The sequence below is a fragment of the Eptesicus fuscus genome, chromosome 10 (genome assembly GCF_027574615.1).
Source record: "Eptesicus fuscus isolate TK198812 chromosome 10, DD_ASM_mEF_20220401, whole genome shotgun sequence".
NCBI lineage: Eukaryota > Metazoa > Chordata > Mammalia > Chiroptera > Vespertilionidae > Eptesicus > Eptesicus fuscus.
Genome location: NC_072482.1, coordinates 27,675,378 through 27,694,939, shown reverse-complemented (window position 1 = coordinate 27,694,939; position 19,562 = coordinate 27,675,378). Strand labels below are relative to the sequence as shown.

At 38.7% G+C, this 19,562-nt stretch overlaps 1 protein-coding gene across 1 annotated transcript in view; it reads left to right on the top strand.

Annotated features, from left to right (window-relative positions):
- Nucleotides 1–19,562, top strand: part of EYS (eyes shut homolog) — a 1,391,558-nt gene that overhangs the window by 1,088,339 nt on the left and 283,657 nt on the right. The window contains 1 exon segment of the mRNA XM_054722350.1: nucleotides 14,491–14,644. Coding sequence (XP_054578325.1) covers nucleotides 14,491–14,644 — 154 coding nt within the window.

Genomic DNA, 19,562 nt, shown 5'->3' with positions numbered 1-19,562 from the left:
GCATTTTTTTAAAGATTTTTATGAGAAAAAGGGAGAGGTATAGAGAGAGAGAAACATCTATGTGAAAGTGAAACATCAATTAGCTGCCTCCTGCACACCCCCTACTGGGGATTGATCCTGCAATCTGGGCATGTGTCCTGACCAGGAATCAAACCCACAACCCTTCAGTGCATAGGATGATGCCCAACCAACTGAACCACACTTCCCAGGGCCAGAGCATATTTTCATAATATAAATCACTGAATATTAATTGCATTTAGTACTTGGTAACTTGGAAAAAGCCATTCCAAACCTGGGATTCATTTGACAATTGGGGAAATTCCTATCACTCTTTTAGCATTATCTTAAAATTAGTTGGTGTAACAAAAGTAGTATTAATAGTATTTGTTTAAGGAAATGCCTCTATCTCTAGGGTTTTCTACCTTATGCAATATGCTCAGAAGGATCTCTGTAACCAGAATTTATGGCCCTCTTTCTTCTATGGCCAGACATCACTAACTAAATTACTTGCAGTATTCCAAATGTGACAATTGTTTTCTCTCTTTTGAAATGAATGCACAATAGTTTTAACAATTCCCTATATTGGAGGTGTAATGTCTTCTTGAATTGATTGTCTACTGCAGGGCAACTCATTATTTCCCAGATCATTTTTCTCCTCTATTTTAAAGTATTTTGCAAAATCAATTAATCATTCTATGCTTTCTAAACAAAATTAAAACCTTTTTATTGTTTGAGTAAAATGCCTAAAAGAAGCAATTTTGAAAAACTGGATACATCAGAAGTTTTGAACATTAAGTTAAAACTAGGAATGCATGTTATATTTTAGAAAGAAACTAACTTGTCAGAACGAGGCCAGCATTATTTATTTCCCAGGAATGTAAGCACCCTGTTTAAATGATGGCTTTAGGATGTCTGATTTATTTATGTTAAGAGAGAGAGAGAAGATTTAGAAAAGGAAAATTTGCTTTTATATTCAAAACTTAAATGATGGTAGACGACCATGAAATTTGGAGGTAATGGTGCATTTCAGGGGAAACGAAACAAAACTGAACAGAACAAAAACACAAACATAATCATTTAAAGCCACAAAGCAAAGTGATTTTCTGGCTCTGCAGTTTTTAGTCATATCGAATTGGAAGGTGTTTCCTTATGGAAAGTGTGATTTTACCAACTAAAAACAGCTCTTAGCCAAAGCAGCAGCCAACCTCTGGGAATTCTCCTCTGGGCCCTTGCTCCTGGCTCAGGTCTGTACCACCACTCAATGTGCTCCTTTTGAAAGCCACAGAAATACATGCCAAGCATGTATACACCCTGCTCAATTCAGTTCTTTAATTTAAACCAATAAAAAACCCAAGTCGATACTAGTGCCATAGGATTATTTTTGCCTTTCATATTGACCTACCAAAAAAATTAAGCTAGAAATTATTAGTAAGAAAAAAAATGCCATTGTAATGATTGCCTAACTCTGTCCTTATCTTCTGTAATTCTTGTTGTCACAGCACTGAATACATCAAGGCTGTTTACTCATGGGAGTTTCATAGCCTGTGAATGGAGATAATAATTTTGTTTGCCAAGCATTTCTTTCGTTCATTTGTAAAGTGGTCATTCAATCCTACACTGTTGGGAATACCTCAGTAGACTGTTTCATGAGATTGTTGCTTTTACTCCTCTTAGAATTTGTCAAACTCAGAAGCCTCCCAACAGATGAACACAAAGACTTTTAGTTTCCGTTAGACATCCATAGTTTTAAAAGGTGTTGCTTAACTTGACTTAGGGCTAGTTTTCTTTCCTTTGAAATCAGCATATTCTATGTAGGAGCAATTAAAAATGGTAAGGAAGTTAAATCAGATGTTTCACGTTAGAGTCGAGATGTTAATTTTTGTCTGGGTTTTTGTTTTTGTGGGGGTTTTTTTGGCTTGGTTTATTGTGTTTTTGTGTGTATGTGTTGTTGTTGTTTTTTAGTTTTGCTGTTTTATTCCATTTCTGAACATTTCAGTAAAAATTCAATTCCATTCTGCAATCATTTATTGAACATTTGTATTTTGTTATCATCAAATATTAAAGGGAAAAGGATAGCCGGTTGTAAGCCAGTGTCATCTTTGAATTATATTCCTAGTTCAAAACCGTAGGTTTATCTTTTCTCAGTTTGCTTCTCCAACTAATTGATGTTGAAAAGGAAAAAAAAAAAAAGGAAGATAAAACTTGAATCCTTGTGGGGTTATAGTAAAAACCCTTAGAAAAGATTGCTTAAAAAAGAACGCTCTGTGGGAGAGAGACGGCTCTGAGAACAGCAGTCGAGATGAAAAGCACGTTTTTTGAATCTGCGGCTGAACCAATTCAGAATTCTGGAACCCAGTCAAAGGAGCTACTAATAGGTCACAGGAGAAGGGATGAGACCACACAAAACTCTTTAGGTGCACTTTCAGAAAATGAGCTCTGTTCAGCAAGCAGTATCAATCAGGGGGTTTCGTCATGGGATGTATTACCGTGCGGTTGAATCCATTCTGTGCTGCTTCTCTGAAAAGAAATAAGCAAGCCCTTTGGAAGTATGTGATCTTTGAGAATTAGGAGCAGACATCTGACCAAGTTACAGGAGGCAAATTACATGAGCAACTCCAGTGGGAGCATGGGATTCAGAAGCAACCTTGATATTATTTTGTGTTTGTATTTAAGAAAGAAAGCAAAAGAAGGACTAGTTTTAGGTATTTATTCCAGGTAGGAGTCAACAGGAAAAGTAGGATTATTGGGCCCTCCTTTTTTGTGTATTTAGGAAGGGCTAAAAAAAAAGAGATTTCTGATATTGCTGAAGGAAACAAATTAAATCTAAAGAATCAGACATCTGCCTTTCTCTATAAAATGATTCTCAGCAGAATACAGAATATCTTCATTAGATACTTCATTGGCCAAGGCCAATGAAATCCTACAGTATTTCCTGACATCATATTAAAAAGCATCTTTTCTTAAAAAAAAAAAAAAAATATTTGCTGTCACAAATAGGAAGGGTAATAATGCTAAGTGAAATAAGTCAGAGAGAGAAAGGCAAATACCATATATTTTCACTTATATGTGGAATCTAAAAAAATGAAATAGACAAATAAAATTGAAACAGACTCATATATACAAAGAACAGACTGATGGTTGACAGAGGGGAGGGGCTTTGGGGCTTGGTGGAAAATGTGAAGGGATTGAGAAGTACTAATTGGTAGTTACAGAATAGTCAAAGGGTTGTAAAGTATGGCATGAGGAATATAGTCAATAATATTGTAATAACTATGTATGGTGTCAGGTGGGTACTTAAAATATTAGGGGGATCACTTTGTAAAGTGTATGATGGTCTAATCATTGTCTAACCTATAATGTATACCTGAAACTAATACAAAATAATATTGAATGTAAACTGTAATTGAAAGATAATATTTTAAAAGAGTTTGCTCAAATGTTTTAATCAATTTTACAATACCTACCATAAAATGTTGGGGGAATCTTTGTGCTATCTTAATAACTCCCAATGGAGCTTGCTCTAGATGAATAAGAAAGGGAGTAGGGTTGAAAGCATGGATAATGGATTCATACATTGCCATTCATTAGTTTGTAGAGATTGGTCTTTTATTTTATCTTATCTTTTTTACAACAGTAAAAGTCAAATTCAACAAATTTTAACTGAGCGCCTAGAAAGTGCACCACACTCTGCTAGGCACTGTGAGGAGGAATACAAAGATGAGTAAGAGATGCCCTCGCCGGTTTGGCTCAGTGGATAGAGTGTTGGCCTACAGATGGAAGGGTCCCAGGTTCGATTCCAGTCAAGGGCACATACCTCGGTTTCAGGCTCCTCCTTGGCCCTGGCCCTGCTTGGGGCATGTGCAGGAGGCAACCAATTGATGTGTTTCTCTCACATCAATATTTCTGTCTTTCCCTCTCCCACTCTCTCTAAAAATCAATGGAAAAATATCCTTGGGTGAGAATTAAAAATAAATAAATAAAAATAAATAAATAAATAAATAAATAAATCACTAGTAGGAAAAAAAATTTATTTTAAAAAAGAGATGATATGCATCCCATTTCTCACCATTTAGTGGAGAGATACTATGTACATGATTCGATGACAAAGCTGACCATTATAGGTCTTATAATAGGAGTAACAAGAACTAGGACTGAGTAGAGAGATCCCTTACATGTAATCTGTGCTTACATGTCTTCACTAACTAGGAAACCCCTCATAATCTTGTGTTTCACATCTCTATTCCACCGACCTCCTCAGGACTCCACCCTTGCCCTGAATAGAGTACACACTTCATTAGAATAGTTCTTAATGTTCTGTTTGCAAGGTAGGGGCAACTAGGCAGGCAGGCAGGTGAGCAGTTAGGAGCCAGCGGTCCAGGATCGGGCCTAAACCAGCAGTTGGACATCCCCCAAGGGGTCCCAGATTGGACAGGGTGCAGGCTTGGCTGAGGGGACTCCCCCTCCGTGCACAAATTTTGTAAACTGGGCCTCTAGTATCTATATAAGATCTTTGTTTAATCTCTTCCCACCCCTTCACCCCTTCCCTCTGAGCATCCTCAATTTGTTCCATTTCCATGCCTCTGATTCTATTTTATTCACCAGTTTATTCTGTTCATTAGATTTCTTATTTAATTATTTTGATTTTTAGATTCAATTATTGATAGGTATGTATTTGTTGCCATTTTTGTTCATATTTTTTATCTTTTGCTTTTGCTTCTTCTTCTTAAAGAATACCCTTCAACATTTCATATAATACTGGTTTGGTGGTGATCAACTCCTTTAGCTTTTTCTTGTCTCTGAAGCTCTTTATCTGACCTTCAATTCTAAATGATAGCTTTACTGGAAAGAGTAATCTTGGTTGTCGGTCCTTGCTTTTCATCACTTTGAATATTCCTTGCCACTCCCTTCTGGCCTGCATAGTTTCTATTGAGAAATCAGCTGACAGTCGTATGGCCATTCCTTTGTATGTAACTAACTGCTTTTCTCTTGCTGCTTTTAAGATTCTCTCTTTGTCTTTAGCCCTTGGCATTTTAATTATGATGTGTCTTGGTATGGTTCTCTTTGGTTGCCTCTTGTTTGGGACTCTCTGTGCTTGTAAGTCTATTTCTTTCACCAGATAGGGGAAGTTTTCTGTCATTATTTCTTCAAATAGGTTTTTAATATCTTGCTCTCTCTCTTCTTCTGGCACTCCCATAATGTGAATGTTGGTACACTTGAAGTTGTCCCAGAGGTTTCTTACACTACCTTCATATTTTTGGATTCTCTTTTATTTTTGCTCTTCTGTTGGGTGGTTTTTGCTTCCTCATATTCCAAATCATTGATTTGATTCTCAGAATCCTCTACTCTACTGTTGAATCCCTGTATATTATACTTTATTTCAGTCAGTGTATGCTTAATTTCTTAATGGTCCTTTTCCATTTTTGTGAAGGTTTCCAGAAGATGTTTTAGTAACCTTATAACTGTGGTTTTGAACTCTATACCCAGTAGTTTGCTTTCTTCCATTTCTTTCATCTGTGACATGTTTGTTTGTCTCTGCATTTTGGCTGCTTCCCTGTGTTTGTTTCTATATATTGGATAGAGGTGCTGTGTCTCCTTGAGTTGGTAGAGTTGCCTTGTGTAGTAGGTGTCCTATAGGGCCTGGTGGCTCAGCCTCCCCAGTCACCTGAGCTGAGAACTCTAGGTGCACCCCTTTGTGGGCTGTAAGCACAGTCTTGTTGTAGTTGAGGCTTGATTGCTGTTGGTGTCACTGGGAAGAACTGACCTCCAGGCCAATTGGCTGTGGGGACCAGCTGTGACTACAGTAGGAGAGCTGCTGTACAGGAGACACCCTTATGGAGCAGGACTTGCTTCAGTGGGGCTTTGGTGCTCAATGAGTCTGCCCCTTGAGTGTGTAGCTTATGGATGTGTAGAGTTGTAATCTGGTATGGTCTGACACTGACCACTGGGTACACTGGCTCTTGGGTATCCAGGGAGGTGCACAGTCAGCCACTGCCTGGGGCCACCCAGCGGGAGCCAAAGAGAGATCTGCAGATTCCTCCTCTTTGTATCGGGTTTGGAAGTGCCCAGATGAAATCCAGCTCTGAAGCAAGGCAAGCTGGTGCTGGTGCCAGGTCTTGGGCCTCTTATTGATAGGCTTGGGGCTCCCTGACCCAGTTGTAGCTTGCTTGAGATATTTTAACCTGAGCAAGGACAGACTATTCATATGCAAAATCCACTGCACACAGCTTGGATGGGGTTGTAAATTGGATGAGGCGGGGTCTTAGGGAATCACCAGGGCAGAAAAAACAGAAATGGCTGCTGGTCAGCCCTGTGATCGGGAGGTCCCAGCTGCCCAAGTTCCTACCCAGATGCCAGACAATCCAGTTTCTCCTCATATGTATCTGTGTTCCCCAGAGCCTCGCCCTGGTGCTGGAGCTCAGAGGATGTGGGACCTTGTAAGTTCAGTTCATGGTGCCGGCCTTTTAAGAGGAACAGCTGGGTCTCCAGCAGCCTCTGTGTCACTGACTCTCAATCCCCACTGGTTTTTATAGCCCATAGTTCTTACTTCTTTTCCCAGCTCTGGGACCCTGAGCTGGGGATCTGGTGTGGGGCTGGGAAACCTTGCTCCTCTGGACGGCCTCCTCAGAGATGATCTCCCTCCCAATTAAAAAAGCAGCACACGTGGATGCCAGACCATCCCGTTTCATGCCTCTGAACCTCCTACCAGTCTCAGTGTGCTTTCTTCTTTGCTTCTCTAGTTGTAGGACTTCCATTCATCCGGCTTTCCAACAGTTCTAGATGATGGTGGTTCTGTATTTCATTTATAATTTTGATGTGGTTGTGGGAGGCAGTAAGTATATGCATTTACCTGCTTCACCATCTTCTGAAAGTGATAAAATTCTTATTCAGATAATGCTTGAATCCCTTTCCCCTTATAACTTGCCTGGAAGGGACACTTGGGAGTTGCAGGCCCAGGATACTATGTTTTTGTGTAAAAGTTGTCATTAATGTTACATCTATTTGATAGACATATCTATTCAGGGAAAAAATAATTAGACTCTAAAAAACCCTGGATTCCTAAATGTCAAGAAGTGGGATAGACAATTGGTACAATTTTTGTTTTCATTTTATCCAAATGAAGAGGATTCATTGGCACCAAGAGTCTTGTAATACAGTTTTTATTTAACAGGTTAAGCAAAATTAACAGGCTAGGAAAAATTAAACCATGCTCTCTATCAATTTTAGAAACTGGCCCAGAAGCCATTCTGCTGCAGCATGTAATACACATGTGCCAATGATTAATTATGCATGCCAGACTGCTGCCACAATCCTTCAGTGCTCCTCAGAGAATCTCTGATTGCCATCCTTCCACTGACTATCTAGCTCATCCTAACCGCATCCTGAATGCATGTTGCTGCTCATGATGCCACTGCTACTCTCTTTTTACCATGTGCAATGCTGCTAAGTTGCTACTGGTGTTACTGCTACTATAAAACCTTTAAGGAGAGAGGAGTTCTAAAGGTGCAGCAAAAGCATGTGTGTTCAATGGGGAGCTCAGTGCAGGCCCAGAGAACGGTTTTTATCTCATGCCATTAAGGTGGTACCAGGGACAAAGAGATCATCCAATTGCTGCTGTGGGCAAATCGAAATGTCAGTAGGTGACCAATGGTAGACTTGAACCCAAGTCAATGTGAGCTAACTGTAAAACTTGGGTAAATCAATTAACTTTCTATGTTTTAGTTTGACTATAAATAATGCAATGTAATTTCTATGACCAAGTTCACAAGATTTGAGAAAATGTATATAAAAGTGTTTTGAAAAATACAAAGTGCCATACAAATGTATGGTATTATATCTTTTCTGAAAAATGGTAGAAAGTCATGTTACTTTATGGAAATTTAGAAATTTGGCCACTATATACCTGATTTAATATACATATCTGTATTGATCACTATCCATTTTATAAGGAATGATGTTGAACTTCATTTTAACTAAAACTGATGGCCAACTGATGAATCTCTTCTGAATGTTTATTTATACAGGATCTCAAATCAAATTGTCATTGATGTTTGGGAGTAGTCATTATAATAGTCCAAATGGAGAAAATACCCATTTCTAATGGAATGGTAAACCATATAGTCATATAAATCATAAATACTCTATCTTTAGTATTTCAGTGAAGAAGTATTCATGCTTAGAAAATTTCAACCCAATGCAATACCCAAGCAAAGCAAAAATTTTTTTAAGTTGACTAAGATATCATACTTTCCCTTTCTCTGTATTATATCATTACTAGAAGCCTAACACGCAAAATCATGCGGCCCTGCCCACCTGTGCATGCCTTGCAGTGCTCGCAGACCCGCCCACCTGCACACGCCCCGCCCGCCGCCCCGCCGCGCTCGCAGCCCTGCCCACTCATGCACATTCCGGCCACCCACATGTGCCTCACCATGCACACAGCCCCACCCTCCCACATGCACCTTGCCATGCACGCAGCCTCCTGGTGACCAGTCTTTGGTCGTTACAGTGTTACAACCACTGGGTTTTAATTATATAGACTAGAGGCCCAGTGCACGAAATTTGTGCACAGAGGGTGTGTCCCTCAGCCCAGCCTGCACCCTCTCCAATCTGGGATCCCTCAAGGGATGTCCAACTGCCCATTTAGGCCTGATCCTGATAGGATTAGATACTCTGGCTATTTATAAGTAAACTAGAGGCCCGGTGCATGAAATTCATGCATGGAGGGGGTGTCCCTCAGCCCATCCTGCACCTTCTCCAATCTGGGATCCCTCGAGGGATGTTCATCTGCCCGTATGAACGGGCAGTCAGACATCCTTCTCACAATCCAGAACTGCTGGCTCCCAACTGCTCACCTGCCTGCCTTCCTGATTGCCCCTAACCACTTCTGCATGCCAGCCTGATCACCCCCTAACCACTCCCCTGCCAGCCTGATTGATGCCCAACTGCTCCCCTGCCAGACTGATTGCCCCTAACTGCCCTCCCCTGCAGACCTGGTCACCCCTAACTGCCCTCCCTGCAGGCCTGGTTACCCCTAACTGCCCTCCCCTGCAGGCCTGGTCCCCCCCAACTGCCCTCCCCTGCAGGCCTGGTCCCCCCCAACTGCCCTCCCCTGCAGGCCTGGTTCCTCCCAACTACTGCTCTCCCCTGCAGGCCTGGGTCCCCTCCAACTGCCCTTCCCTGAAGGCTTGGTCACCCCCAACTTCCCTCCTCTGCTGGCCTGGTCACCTCTAAATGCCCTCCCCTGCTGGCCTGATCACCCACAACTGCCCTCCCTTGAAGGCCTGGTCCATCTCAACTGCCCTCCCCTGCTGGACATCTTGTGGCGGCCATCTTGTACACATGGGGGCAGCCATATTGTGTGTTGGAGTGACAGTTAATTTGCATATTACTCTTTTATTAGATAGGATAGAGGCCTGGTGCACAGGTGGGGGCCGGCTGGTTTGTCCTGAAGGGTGTCCCAGATCAGGGTGGAGGTTCCCTTGGGGTGTGGGGTTGTCTGGGTGAGGGGCCTGTGGTGGTTTGCACACCCCCCAGAGACCCAAGCGGAGGCCCTGGTATCTGGGATTTATTTATCTTCTATAATTGAAATTTTATAGCCTTGAGCGGAGGCCAGGGCCAGCCAGGAAGCTTGGCTTCCTCCATCGCTGGGGGCAACCCAATCCTCCTGCTCTCTCCTGCTCTCTCCTGCGCTCTCCTGCTCTGTGGCTGCCACCATTTTTATTGGGATTTATTTATCTTCTATAATTGAAACTTTGTAACTTTGAGCGGAGGCCAGGGCCGGCCAGAGCGGGTGGAAAACTTGGCTTCCTCCATTGCCAGGGAAACCCAAGCCTCCTGCTCGCTCCGTGGCCGCAGCCATCTTGGTTAGGTTAATTTGCATACTCCTGATTGGCTGGTGGGCGTGGCTTGTGGACATAGCGGAGGTACGGTCAATTTGCATGTTACTCTTTTATTAGTGTACGTTATTCCTTTCTTATGAGACTAGTAATTTATGTTATAAATTGGATGGGGCAAAAGTAGGATTACAGTTTTTCATACAATAATTAAGAAATAATAATACAAGAATAAACTATGTTTCATCTACTCATAACTGTAAACTTGTTTTGCCCCCACCCTGTATAGATATGGAACATATAAATTTCAGATTTATAATTATAGGGTTTACTCTCTAAAAGACTATAATATCTAGAAACTAGAGTCTATTGTTTTGCAAGTAATGATTGTTATTTATTGTTCTAGGAAGCATATTTTATTTTATTTTTTATCTTTATTATCAAAAGTAATACAAATGCCCCCTTTTCCCCCCTATTGTCCCACGCCCTCCCCAGGCCTTCACCGCACTATTGTTTATCCATGGGTTATGGATATCTATATATATAAAAGCCTAAGCGACAGTCGACCACTTGACTGCTCGACCGGTTGACCAGTCGCTATGATGCTCACTGACCACCAGGGGGAAGACACTCAATGCAGCAGCTGCCCTCAGTGATCAGTGTGCTCCTACAGAGAACCTCCTGCAGACAGCCAACCTCCTGCGGTCCCTCCCCCCCCCCCCCCCCCCCCGGCCAACTAACCTCCCGCGGTCCCTCCTCCCCCACCACTGGCCAACCTCCTGTGGTCCCTCCCCCTGGTCGGCCAGCCCTGATTGGCCCTGATCGCCGGCCATGTCAAGGGACCCCACTCGTGCACAAATTTGTGCACCAGGCCTCTCGTATACATATAAGTTCTATGGTTAATCTCTTCCTGTCCACCCCCTTCCCTCTGAAATTCATCAATTTGTTGCATTAAATCAAGATATACAATCAATTATTTCATTAGGATAAATGAAATTAGAGAATTATATATTCTAAAGAGTTTCAGAATATTTTCTGAATAAATATTCAGAAAACTCACAACACATGATTTATTTTTAAAAAATTACCACACAGCCTCAAAGCATAAAGAATTATTTCAAAAAAGGGTAGGTTCTCACTTCATTAATGCATCATCAAGCATCTTTTCAGTGAAACAACAGAATGGCTTTTCTTCAATGGCTTAATGATGAGCTCCTCTAGAGAAAACACAGGATGCTGGTACAAAATTTGTGTTCCTGCTAAGTCTAGAAGCAGCCTCAGAATCCTTCTCACCATTCATCTTAAGTCTGATGCTTAGTTGATCAGAATTAATACCTGAGGTGAATCCTCTTACTGCAGATGTATCCGAGAATGTATGGCATCCTCTCTGCTTTATGATCCAGCTAATAATACTTTGCCTCAATCACACTGATTGAGGTCATTTTTCCCCTTTCAGTTTCTAGTAGTAGATTACCATCTACTGCCTAGGAAGCAAAATTGACTGTCTCCATGTAGATTGCAAAATAAGATATTTTTGTCATCAATAAAATTTCATTCTTTCAGCATGAGTAGAGTAATTTTGTCAACAACGTATTGAGGTAGTAACAGTTTATAACAAATTGAGTGAATTATTGTTTCAGGTACTGTACTGTGTCATACACAGATTTCATTTTATCTTTGCAATAACTCTATACAGTAGGTCCTATAATTACACAGATGAGAACACTGAGGTATAGAGAGATCAGGTAACTTGACCAGTGAAACCTAAAAGTGGCTGAGTCTCATTTCAAATCCATGAGCCATGCCCTTTAACCATTATACTCCACTCAGCATTGTGCTGGAGCCTGCTATTACTGGCTCACAAATTTTCAGGAATTTTGCAAGCTAGTTGTTAAACATGGTCATTGTTAAAAATTAAATTATATAATCTTAAAAGTGAATAAATTACATTAAAACCAAAGGTAATACATACTCTGAATTTATCACTCCTCAATTATTTACTACACTTTACTGTTCTGACTCTTGACATTATATCTTTTGGGTCTTTCTGGTATAAAATATAATAGTGTATTTCTGCATGTTTCTCCTCAGCTCTGCATTTAGTGGCATCACATTAGCAGCCGAAATCAGCCATGGAGGGAGAATTTATGCCACAGAAATTGGCCAATACTATAAATCAGGGTTTTGTTTTCTTTGATTGAGAGCCAGTTGTTAAACATTTACCAGCACAACACTGACCACATTGGTGGTGGTGGTCTTGTCAGAATGTGTTATATTATGCAGATGAAAATCTATTTAAACAGACTTGATATAGATTTTTCAAAGATGGAAGAATTGTCCCTGTCAACTATTTTAGTTGATTCATATCTTCACTGATTGTCATCACTGCAAAGTTTTCAGTCCCCACATGGATTGCTAGATGTAATATGTCTTGCCCTGTCCCTGTCCCCTCCCTTTCTAGCCTTTGTTACCTTAAGGACTCTAGTTTTCCATTTTTATGTTTAAGTACCAACCTTACCTGCTTAAAAATGTAAGCGTTTAATACTGCTCTCTCTGTTCCCTATCCTACAGATGAAAAGCAGAGTTGGGTTGGGGCAGCAGAGAGAAATTCAGAAGGGGAATATTGGAGTAATGACTGCAGTGGGAGAAGAGGGGACCTATCTCCCAGGCCGCAGGCACTGGCGCCCGGGCCAACAGGGCTGATGGCTTCTCCGGCTGACTGCAGCCTGGGACCTCAGGGCACACGACTTCTCCCTCTCCCCCAGGACGCGGGGCAAGTGGCTTCTCCAGCTGGCTGTGGCCCAGGACCACAGGGCAGGTGGCTTCTTCATCTCCCGGGCTGAAGCCAGCCGCAGGTGCTGGCGCCTGGGAGCGCTGCCAGGTGGCTTCACCTGGCTGGCTTTGTCAGGAAGGACATCCGGATGGTCGTCCGGAAGGTCTCCTGGTCTAATTAGCATACTACTCTTTTATTAGTATAGATTTGCTACTTGTATTTTATTATTAAATCTTTAATTCTATTGCTTTATCCAATAGATGATATAAAAAGTACTAACTATAATCACAAAGGAAACAATTGACAAATTGACCTTCACTAAAATTAAGAACATATGTTCATCAAAACTCACCCTTAAGATTGGCAAGACAGGCTACAAAATTGGAGAAGTTGTTTTTAATATGTATATTTTACAAAGAGCTTGTATCCTATACACATACATATGTATGTATATAGATATAGGTATTGGATCTATACATTGATATAACTCTACAATTAATAAGGGGGAAAACAGAAATATGAGCAAGAAATAAAAACTGACACTTTACAAAAGGGGATACAAAAATAGCCACTAAACATGAAAATATGTTCAACTTCCCTAATGTGAAGAAAATTAAAGCTACAATAATAAACACAGAATAGTTAAAATCTACAAGGTGACCATCCAAGTGATTGTAAGAATATGGATCAGCTATAACTCTTAATTACTAGTATACTGCTGACAAAAGGTTAAATCAAAACCTCATTTTGGAAAACTGGCAATAGCTACTAAATTAATCATATTCATACTCACAGAATAATTCAACTCCTAGTTATACACACAATAGAAGCACATGTACTTCAATCCATGAGACACATACAAGGTTGTCATAGCAGTATTATGAATAATAACCAAAAACTGGGAGGGGGATAGCCATCTATAGAAAAAGGAATAACTGAATTGTGAATATTTGTTTAATAGAATATTAAAGCAATAAAAAATTAATAAACTTTAGCATTAATGCTATCTCCCAAACATAATATTGAGCAAAACCAATTAGACACAAAAGAATATGTACAGTATGACCCACTAATGTGAAGATTAAAATCAAGCAAAAGTAATTCTGTTAAACATCAGAATTGTGGTTACTATTAGTGGAGGAAAGAAAGTAGTGATTGATAGGACTTCAGACAATGTAAATAATGGTCTTTTTCTTTAATTGGTGGTATTTGAATGAGCAGATTCACTTTGTGATGATTCACTGAGCTATATATGCTCAAAATTTGTGATTTTTCTGTATGAGTTATACTCCAATCAAGAATATTTATTAAAGAAATATATGTACTTACATGGAAAAATGTCTAAAATGTATTGTTAAGTGAAAGAGAAAGATGAATAAAACTATTTATTACATTAACTAGTTTTAAAAATAAAATCAGGCTACAAAAATATTTGTATGTATGTGTACATAATAGAAAAGAATAGTGAGATGAAGAATGGGCTGAAGGAAGGGAGATTGTTTCTTTTTTCTTTATAATTTATCATTTCTGTTTTTATGAAACACATTAAAATTAAACTATAAATAATAAGTCAAATTATTCAATACTCAGTAGTATGAGGAAACTGAGTTTCAAAATAGTTAAAGTCATCTATTTATTCGTAAACAGAGTCAGATGTTAATCTCATGTCAAGTTAATGCTGTTAACATCATGCTATTTTCAGACCATGGAAAATGCATATTTCTAATATAGTGCTGCTACATTGAAAAATTACCTAATAACACTCCTATGATTTCACCAAATCATAACCCCTGAAACAAAAGAATTGTCTGATGAATGAATGGTTGCTATTGAATATAATAAATCTATATTTCTCACTAATTTAATGTAATTTTGTTCCTAAAGGTAGTGAGAAGAATTTTGGACAACAGTTTCTTCATTTATTTCTTGTGGAAGGAAGGCCCACAGTTACATATGGATGTGGAAGTTCCCCAAATAGCTTGACTCTCTCTGCTAATTATAGCACTAACACAAATGCATTCATCCCTATCACCATACGGTAAGTGCTCCACAGGAGTTCTTTGAACTATAGTGCTGAGCCTTATTTTCTAAGTGTTATTTATATGTATAATAGTCACCCAAATACAGAAAGACAAAAAGTTTCATCTGAAATTGTTTTGGTAATCCTTTTTTTTTTTTTCAGTTTGGTGGAGGACTGGTGAGCATCTAATCCTGTCCAAAGGGTTTTTGAAAGTTGGTCCTATCCAAAACATACATAATTAATATAAACCCTCTTTTCTGCATGTCCCTAACCCCAACCCATCTCCCTAACCCATGTGCCATTACCAGTTAGGTACCTGTTACTGAGTCAAGAAGGGTTATTAATGATAGTACAGCCACGATGTAGGTATTAGACTAATAAAACATGGTAGTATTTTTTAATATATTAGTCCTATAAACCACACATGTACATAAATATTATGGGCTATTTGAATCAAGGACCATTTGGCCTGGACCATATGTCTCCTCTCAGTGGATGTTTTAGACAAGATTAAATGTCCTGCAAGGTAATGGAGTAAATGGCCTCTCGATTCCAACAATTACAGGCTGTTGTTGTTTTTTTGTGATTAAGCCCTAGCTGGTTTGGCTCAGTGGGTAGTGGAGTAAACTACAAGTTAAACTAAGATTTAATTTGAAACAATCAAATTGTACTCAAAAGAAATCAATTGTTTTGAGAATATAATGGAACAAATAAATAAAGAGTCTGGTTGTTCAGGTAAAGCTAAGTTATAGTTCAATTGTTTAACAAAATATCTATTGAGTGAAAGGAGTACAGCTGTTAGGAATTGAGGGAGGGAGCATTGACTGCACAGAAAAGGGAATAACTGAATATTAAATGGAAATATCTTTCTGGAACACATAAAGTTTTGGAAGTCAATCTTAAAATTAGTTCATGCTTCAGTATAAAGAAATCTCAGGAACGAGAAATGGCTAAAAGCAATGGTTATATCCCAAGGGCATTACTGAACAAAATTTTCACCTACCAACCAAGAATTTAAAATTCTTCATTAGTGTAGCAATCTAGCAATTATGGTCTAAAGTTACTCTCAGTTAAAAATAATATTTTGTGTCTGAGTTTGCATGCGATACGACAGTTGGATAAGTTTGATCAGCAGGAATCTTGGCTAACCTATCAAGGTTGTATAAATCAAATAAACTTCCAGGGTCTGCATCAATTTGAAAAATGAAATCAAGGGAATTGACACAAATCTGAAAACAGAAACTCCTTATAAAGGCAGGGAGAGTATTTTACTTGTTTTTAATGTACTTAGCCAAGGCATCAGATGGAAAGTTGCTCAGTAAATGTCTGAATAAAGAGATGAGGTATCAAGGATGAGCACTTCGGTTGATTATGACAAGACAGCGATGAAATTATCCTAAAGTAAAGAAATTTTTATTCCTAAATTAAGCATACACTTTTGGAACACTGAGTTCTGTATGGATAAAACAAATTTTCAGAGCAATGGGCTTACTCCAATTTCAATCATCTCTCTTACAAAGGTTAGCAGTTGATTCCCACAAAAAAAAAAAAAAAGGAAAATGAGAAGTTGAATAACTTAGAAGACAATTTAAAAGAGATTTCTATTGATAATGTCATCCTTTTAAATAATACAATCATTTTAAACAAACAATGGCACATATTTAAAATAAAATTAGGAGTAACCCATAGACACAGACAATAGTGTGGTGAAGGCCCGGGGGAAGGAGGGAGCACATGGAGAGGATCAGTGGGGATATAAGGGGACATCTGTAATTCTTTCAACAATAAAAAATAAATTTTAAAAATTAGGAGTAAAATTATGACTGATTAATACCAGAAGTGAAAAGAGAGGTGTCAAAAATGAATACTTATTTCCTGTTGTGCAACATATAGAAGATTTTATTGTTGAGATAACAAGCAATGAAAGAATATTTGATAGAGAAGATTGTGAGTTCAGGCTTGAGCATAATGAGATTAAGGTGCCTATAAAACATAAAGTGGAGTTTGCAAGTTGAATATATGGATATAGACCTCAGAGAAGAGGTCTAGATAGGAGATATAAATCAGTGTGCAGATGGTAATTGAAACCACGGGTATGGATGAAAGTATAGCGTGAGTAGAAAAAAATTGCCCAGACTGTGTCTTGAGGAGCTAGCATTTAACACCTGAGTAGAGGAAGATGAAACTATAAAAGGATCTGAGGAGTAACTAGAGCAGTAGGAGGCAAACAAAAGGAGTGGGGTGTCTGGGAAAGGAATGGAAAGGTTTATCAGATGCTCTGATAGTCCATTGGACTATCCACAAGATCCCATAGCCTGAAGAATTCATTGTATGGGGACAGAGTAAGAACCTAGGTTAGAGAAACTTGAAATAACAAGAGTGGACCACTCTTTCAAAAAGTTTAACCGTGAAGGTGTAAAAAGATGTAAGATGGTAACTAGAGGGAGGTGATGAGTTAAGAGGGGAAAACGTAAGATGACAGAGATTTAAGCATGTTTAATTGTCAATCAGAAGGTGTTGATGCATAGAAAAACAGAGTAATTGAGAACATAAGTCACTTAGAAGTTTGGAGCAACAACATACAATATACATTGGAAAATATTCCTTCCAGAGGGTAGGAAATGGAGAAAGACACACACATTGAGACTTCTGTCTTTGTGTGCATCCTTTGATGTCTGACTGCCTTTTGCTTTCTCCCTATCTGTCAATTGTTATGTCACCTTCTCTCTCTCTGCCTTGTGTACTCTACTCTTACTTCTCCATCCTTAACTGGGTGTAGTTTAAAACTAAAGGGTCTTTTTGTACAGCTCATCCTAGCTATCCTAATTCTCAGTAACAGGACTCTTTCTATACACATTCATAATAAATTTTACCCTAAAAAGCATGTGAATTAGGTCATTTTTAATTGTATGAATGTTGATGGCATATCTCTTATATTTAAGCGTTCTTAACAATAAAATACTATCACCTGGCTAAGGACTTATCTTTTTAATTAATAAAATGAGCTCTAAGGTAAACATGTAAAAGATGCATTGAATTTTATTTTGTTATTAGCCCCAGAGAATAAACATGTCAGTATTTCTTCATACTAAATCTGCATTATAGCTGTAGGATAGATAACAGAAGTAGAACAAACTCAAATAAGCCACTTGAAGTGATTGAGGTCAATTCAGTACCAAGATAGAAGTTCTTCTCAAATGAAATGGAGCAGAGATCACAGTTCTACAGCTACATTGTAATTCATACTCATGCACAGTTTGTCTTTCATTTCAAAAAATTTTGAAAGAGATCACATAGAGAGTCTTGGTTTTCACAAGGGCTATTCTCCTTTGGGGAAGTTCAGAAAATTTGTCACTATATATATATATATATATATATAGTTATATATATATATATATATACTATATATATATATATATATATATATATATATATATATATATATATATATATAGTTTTTAAAGTTTCTCAAGTTTAAATTTTTGGGGCACCTTTTGTGTCTGTTCTATAGAAAAAGTGTCTCTTTATCTATTATTTTGTTCTCTAAAGAAGTCCTGTATTCTTTCCTTTAGGTCAGTGGTCGGCAAACTGCGGCTCGCGAGCCACATGCAGCTCTTTGGCCCCTTGAGTGTGGCTCTTCCACAAAATACCACGTGCGGGCACGCACGTACAGTGCGATTGAAACTTCCTGGCCCATGCGCAGAAGTCGGTTTTCGGCTCTCAAAAGAAATTTCAATCGTTGTACTGTTGATATTTGGCTCTGTTGACTAATGAGTTTGCCGACCACTGCTCTAGGTAATTTACTGTGTTATCTGCATGTTTAAAAGCCACAAAGCCTATTCTACCTTCATTATATTCTACCACCCCAAACACCTGACACCATTTTCTCAAAGATTTATCCGGAGGTGTAAAGTTAGCCATGCATATATCCAAGGTACACTCTACTAGCTAATCATTCATTTTGGCTAACAAGCTCTGAGGGTATCCAAAGCCAAGTGGATGTTGGCCAAGAATTGCATGACTGCAGAACAACATGTCCCTCTCAGCCACTTTGTAGTAGCAGGTCAGTGTAAAGAAACGCACGCTTGGTTTAAGACCAATCGAACAAAAGCTAGAAATGTTTCTAATAGTTGGGCAGCAGGAAGCCTAGCACTTGAGAAAACTCAAACAAACCCGGTAAAACCATTGCAAGCATTTTTGTCACATTACTTTCTTAGATATTTGGCCCAGAAAACAAAACAGACTAAAAAAAAAAAAGGTTGCTGCTGAGTTTTGTAAATGGGCTCATTTCTACCTCCTGTTTTATCTTATTTATTATTTCCCACAGTTGTTTGATGAAGCAAGTACATTAAAAATTTATTAGAATGCAAAACCAGCATGAACCTCAAAATAATGGGAAATAAAAAAGGATCCTGAGTAGGATTGATTTTGGGTATATGAAATGAAGAGATTTTCTAGTGGAAAATTTATAAAAAATAAGAAAGGAACAAAATAAAACTTCTTATAATAGCCATATTTAATTTGTCAAAGACCTTTCAAACAACTCTCCTCAAAATCAGATTCTAGTGCTTTGCCATTTTCCCACTTTAATTCTTTGTATTACAACTTGCTGCGCTGCTGGTATTGACTAACTCCACATAGAGAATGTGCAGGAGACTTACCCAAGTTTATGTAAGAAGAAAGAATGTCCATAGTGTATTATCAACATAGCTTTGAGGATAATTCAGAAAGTCCTTTGCGTTTCTGATTTTCTAAAATATATAAAAGTTTCTCACGTATTCCTGATAGTCAATGTTATATGGATTGCCTGCTTTTAGTCTTAGAGCCAAGAAACTATGTAATAGTGAGAACCCTCACTTTTTGAAACAGATGGTGACTTTTGAACTGTGTTAAATCTAAAAGATATTAGATTTATTCCTAAAATGTTGCCATGTCA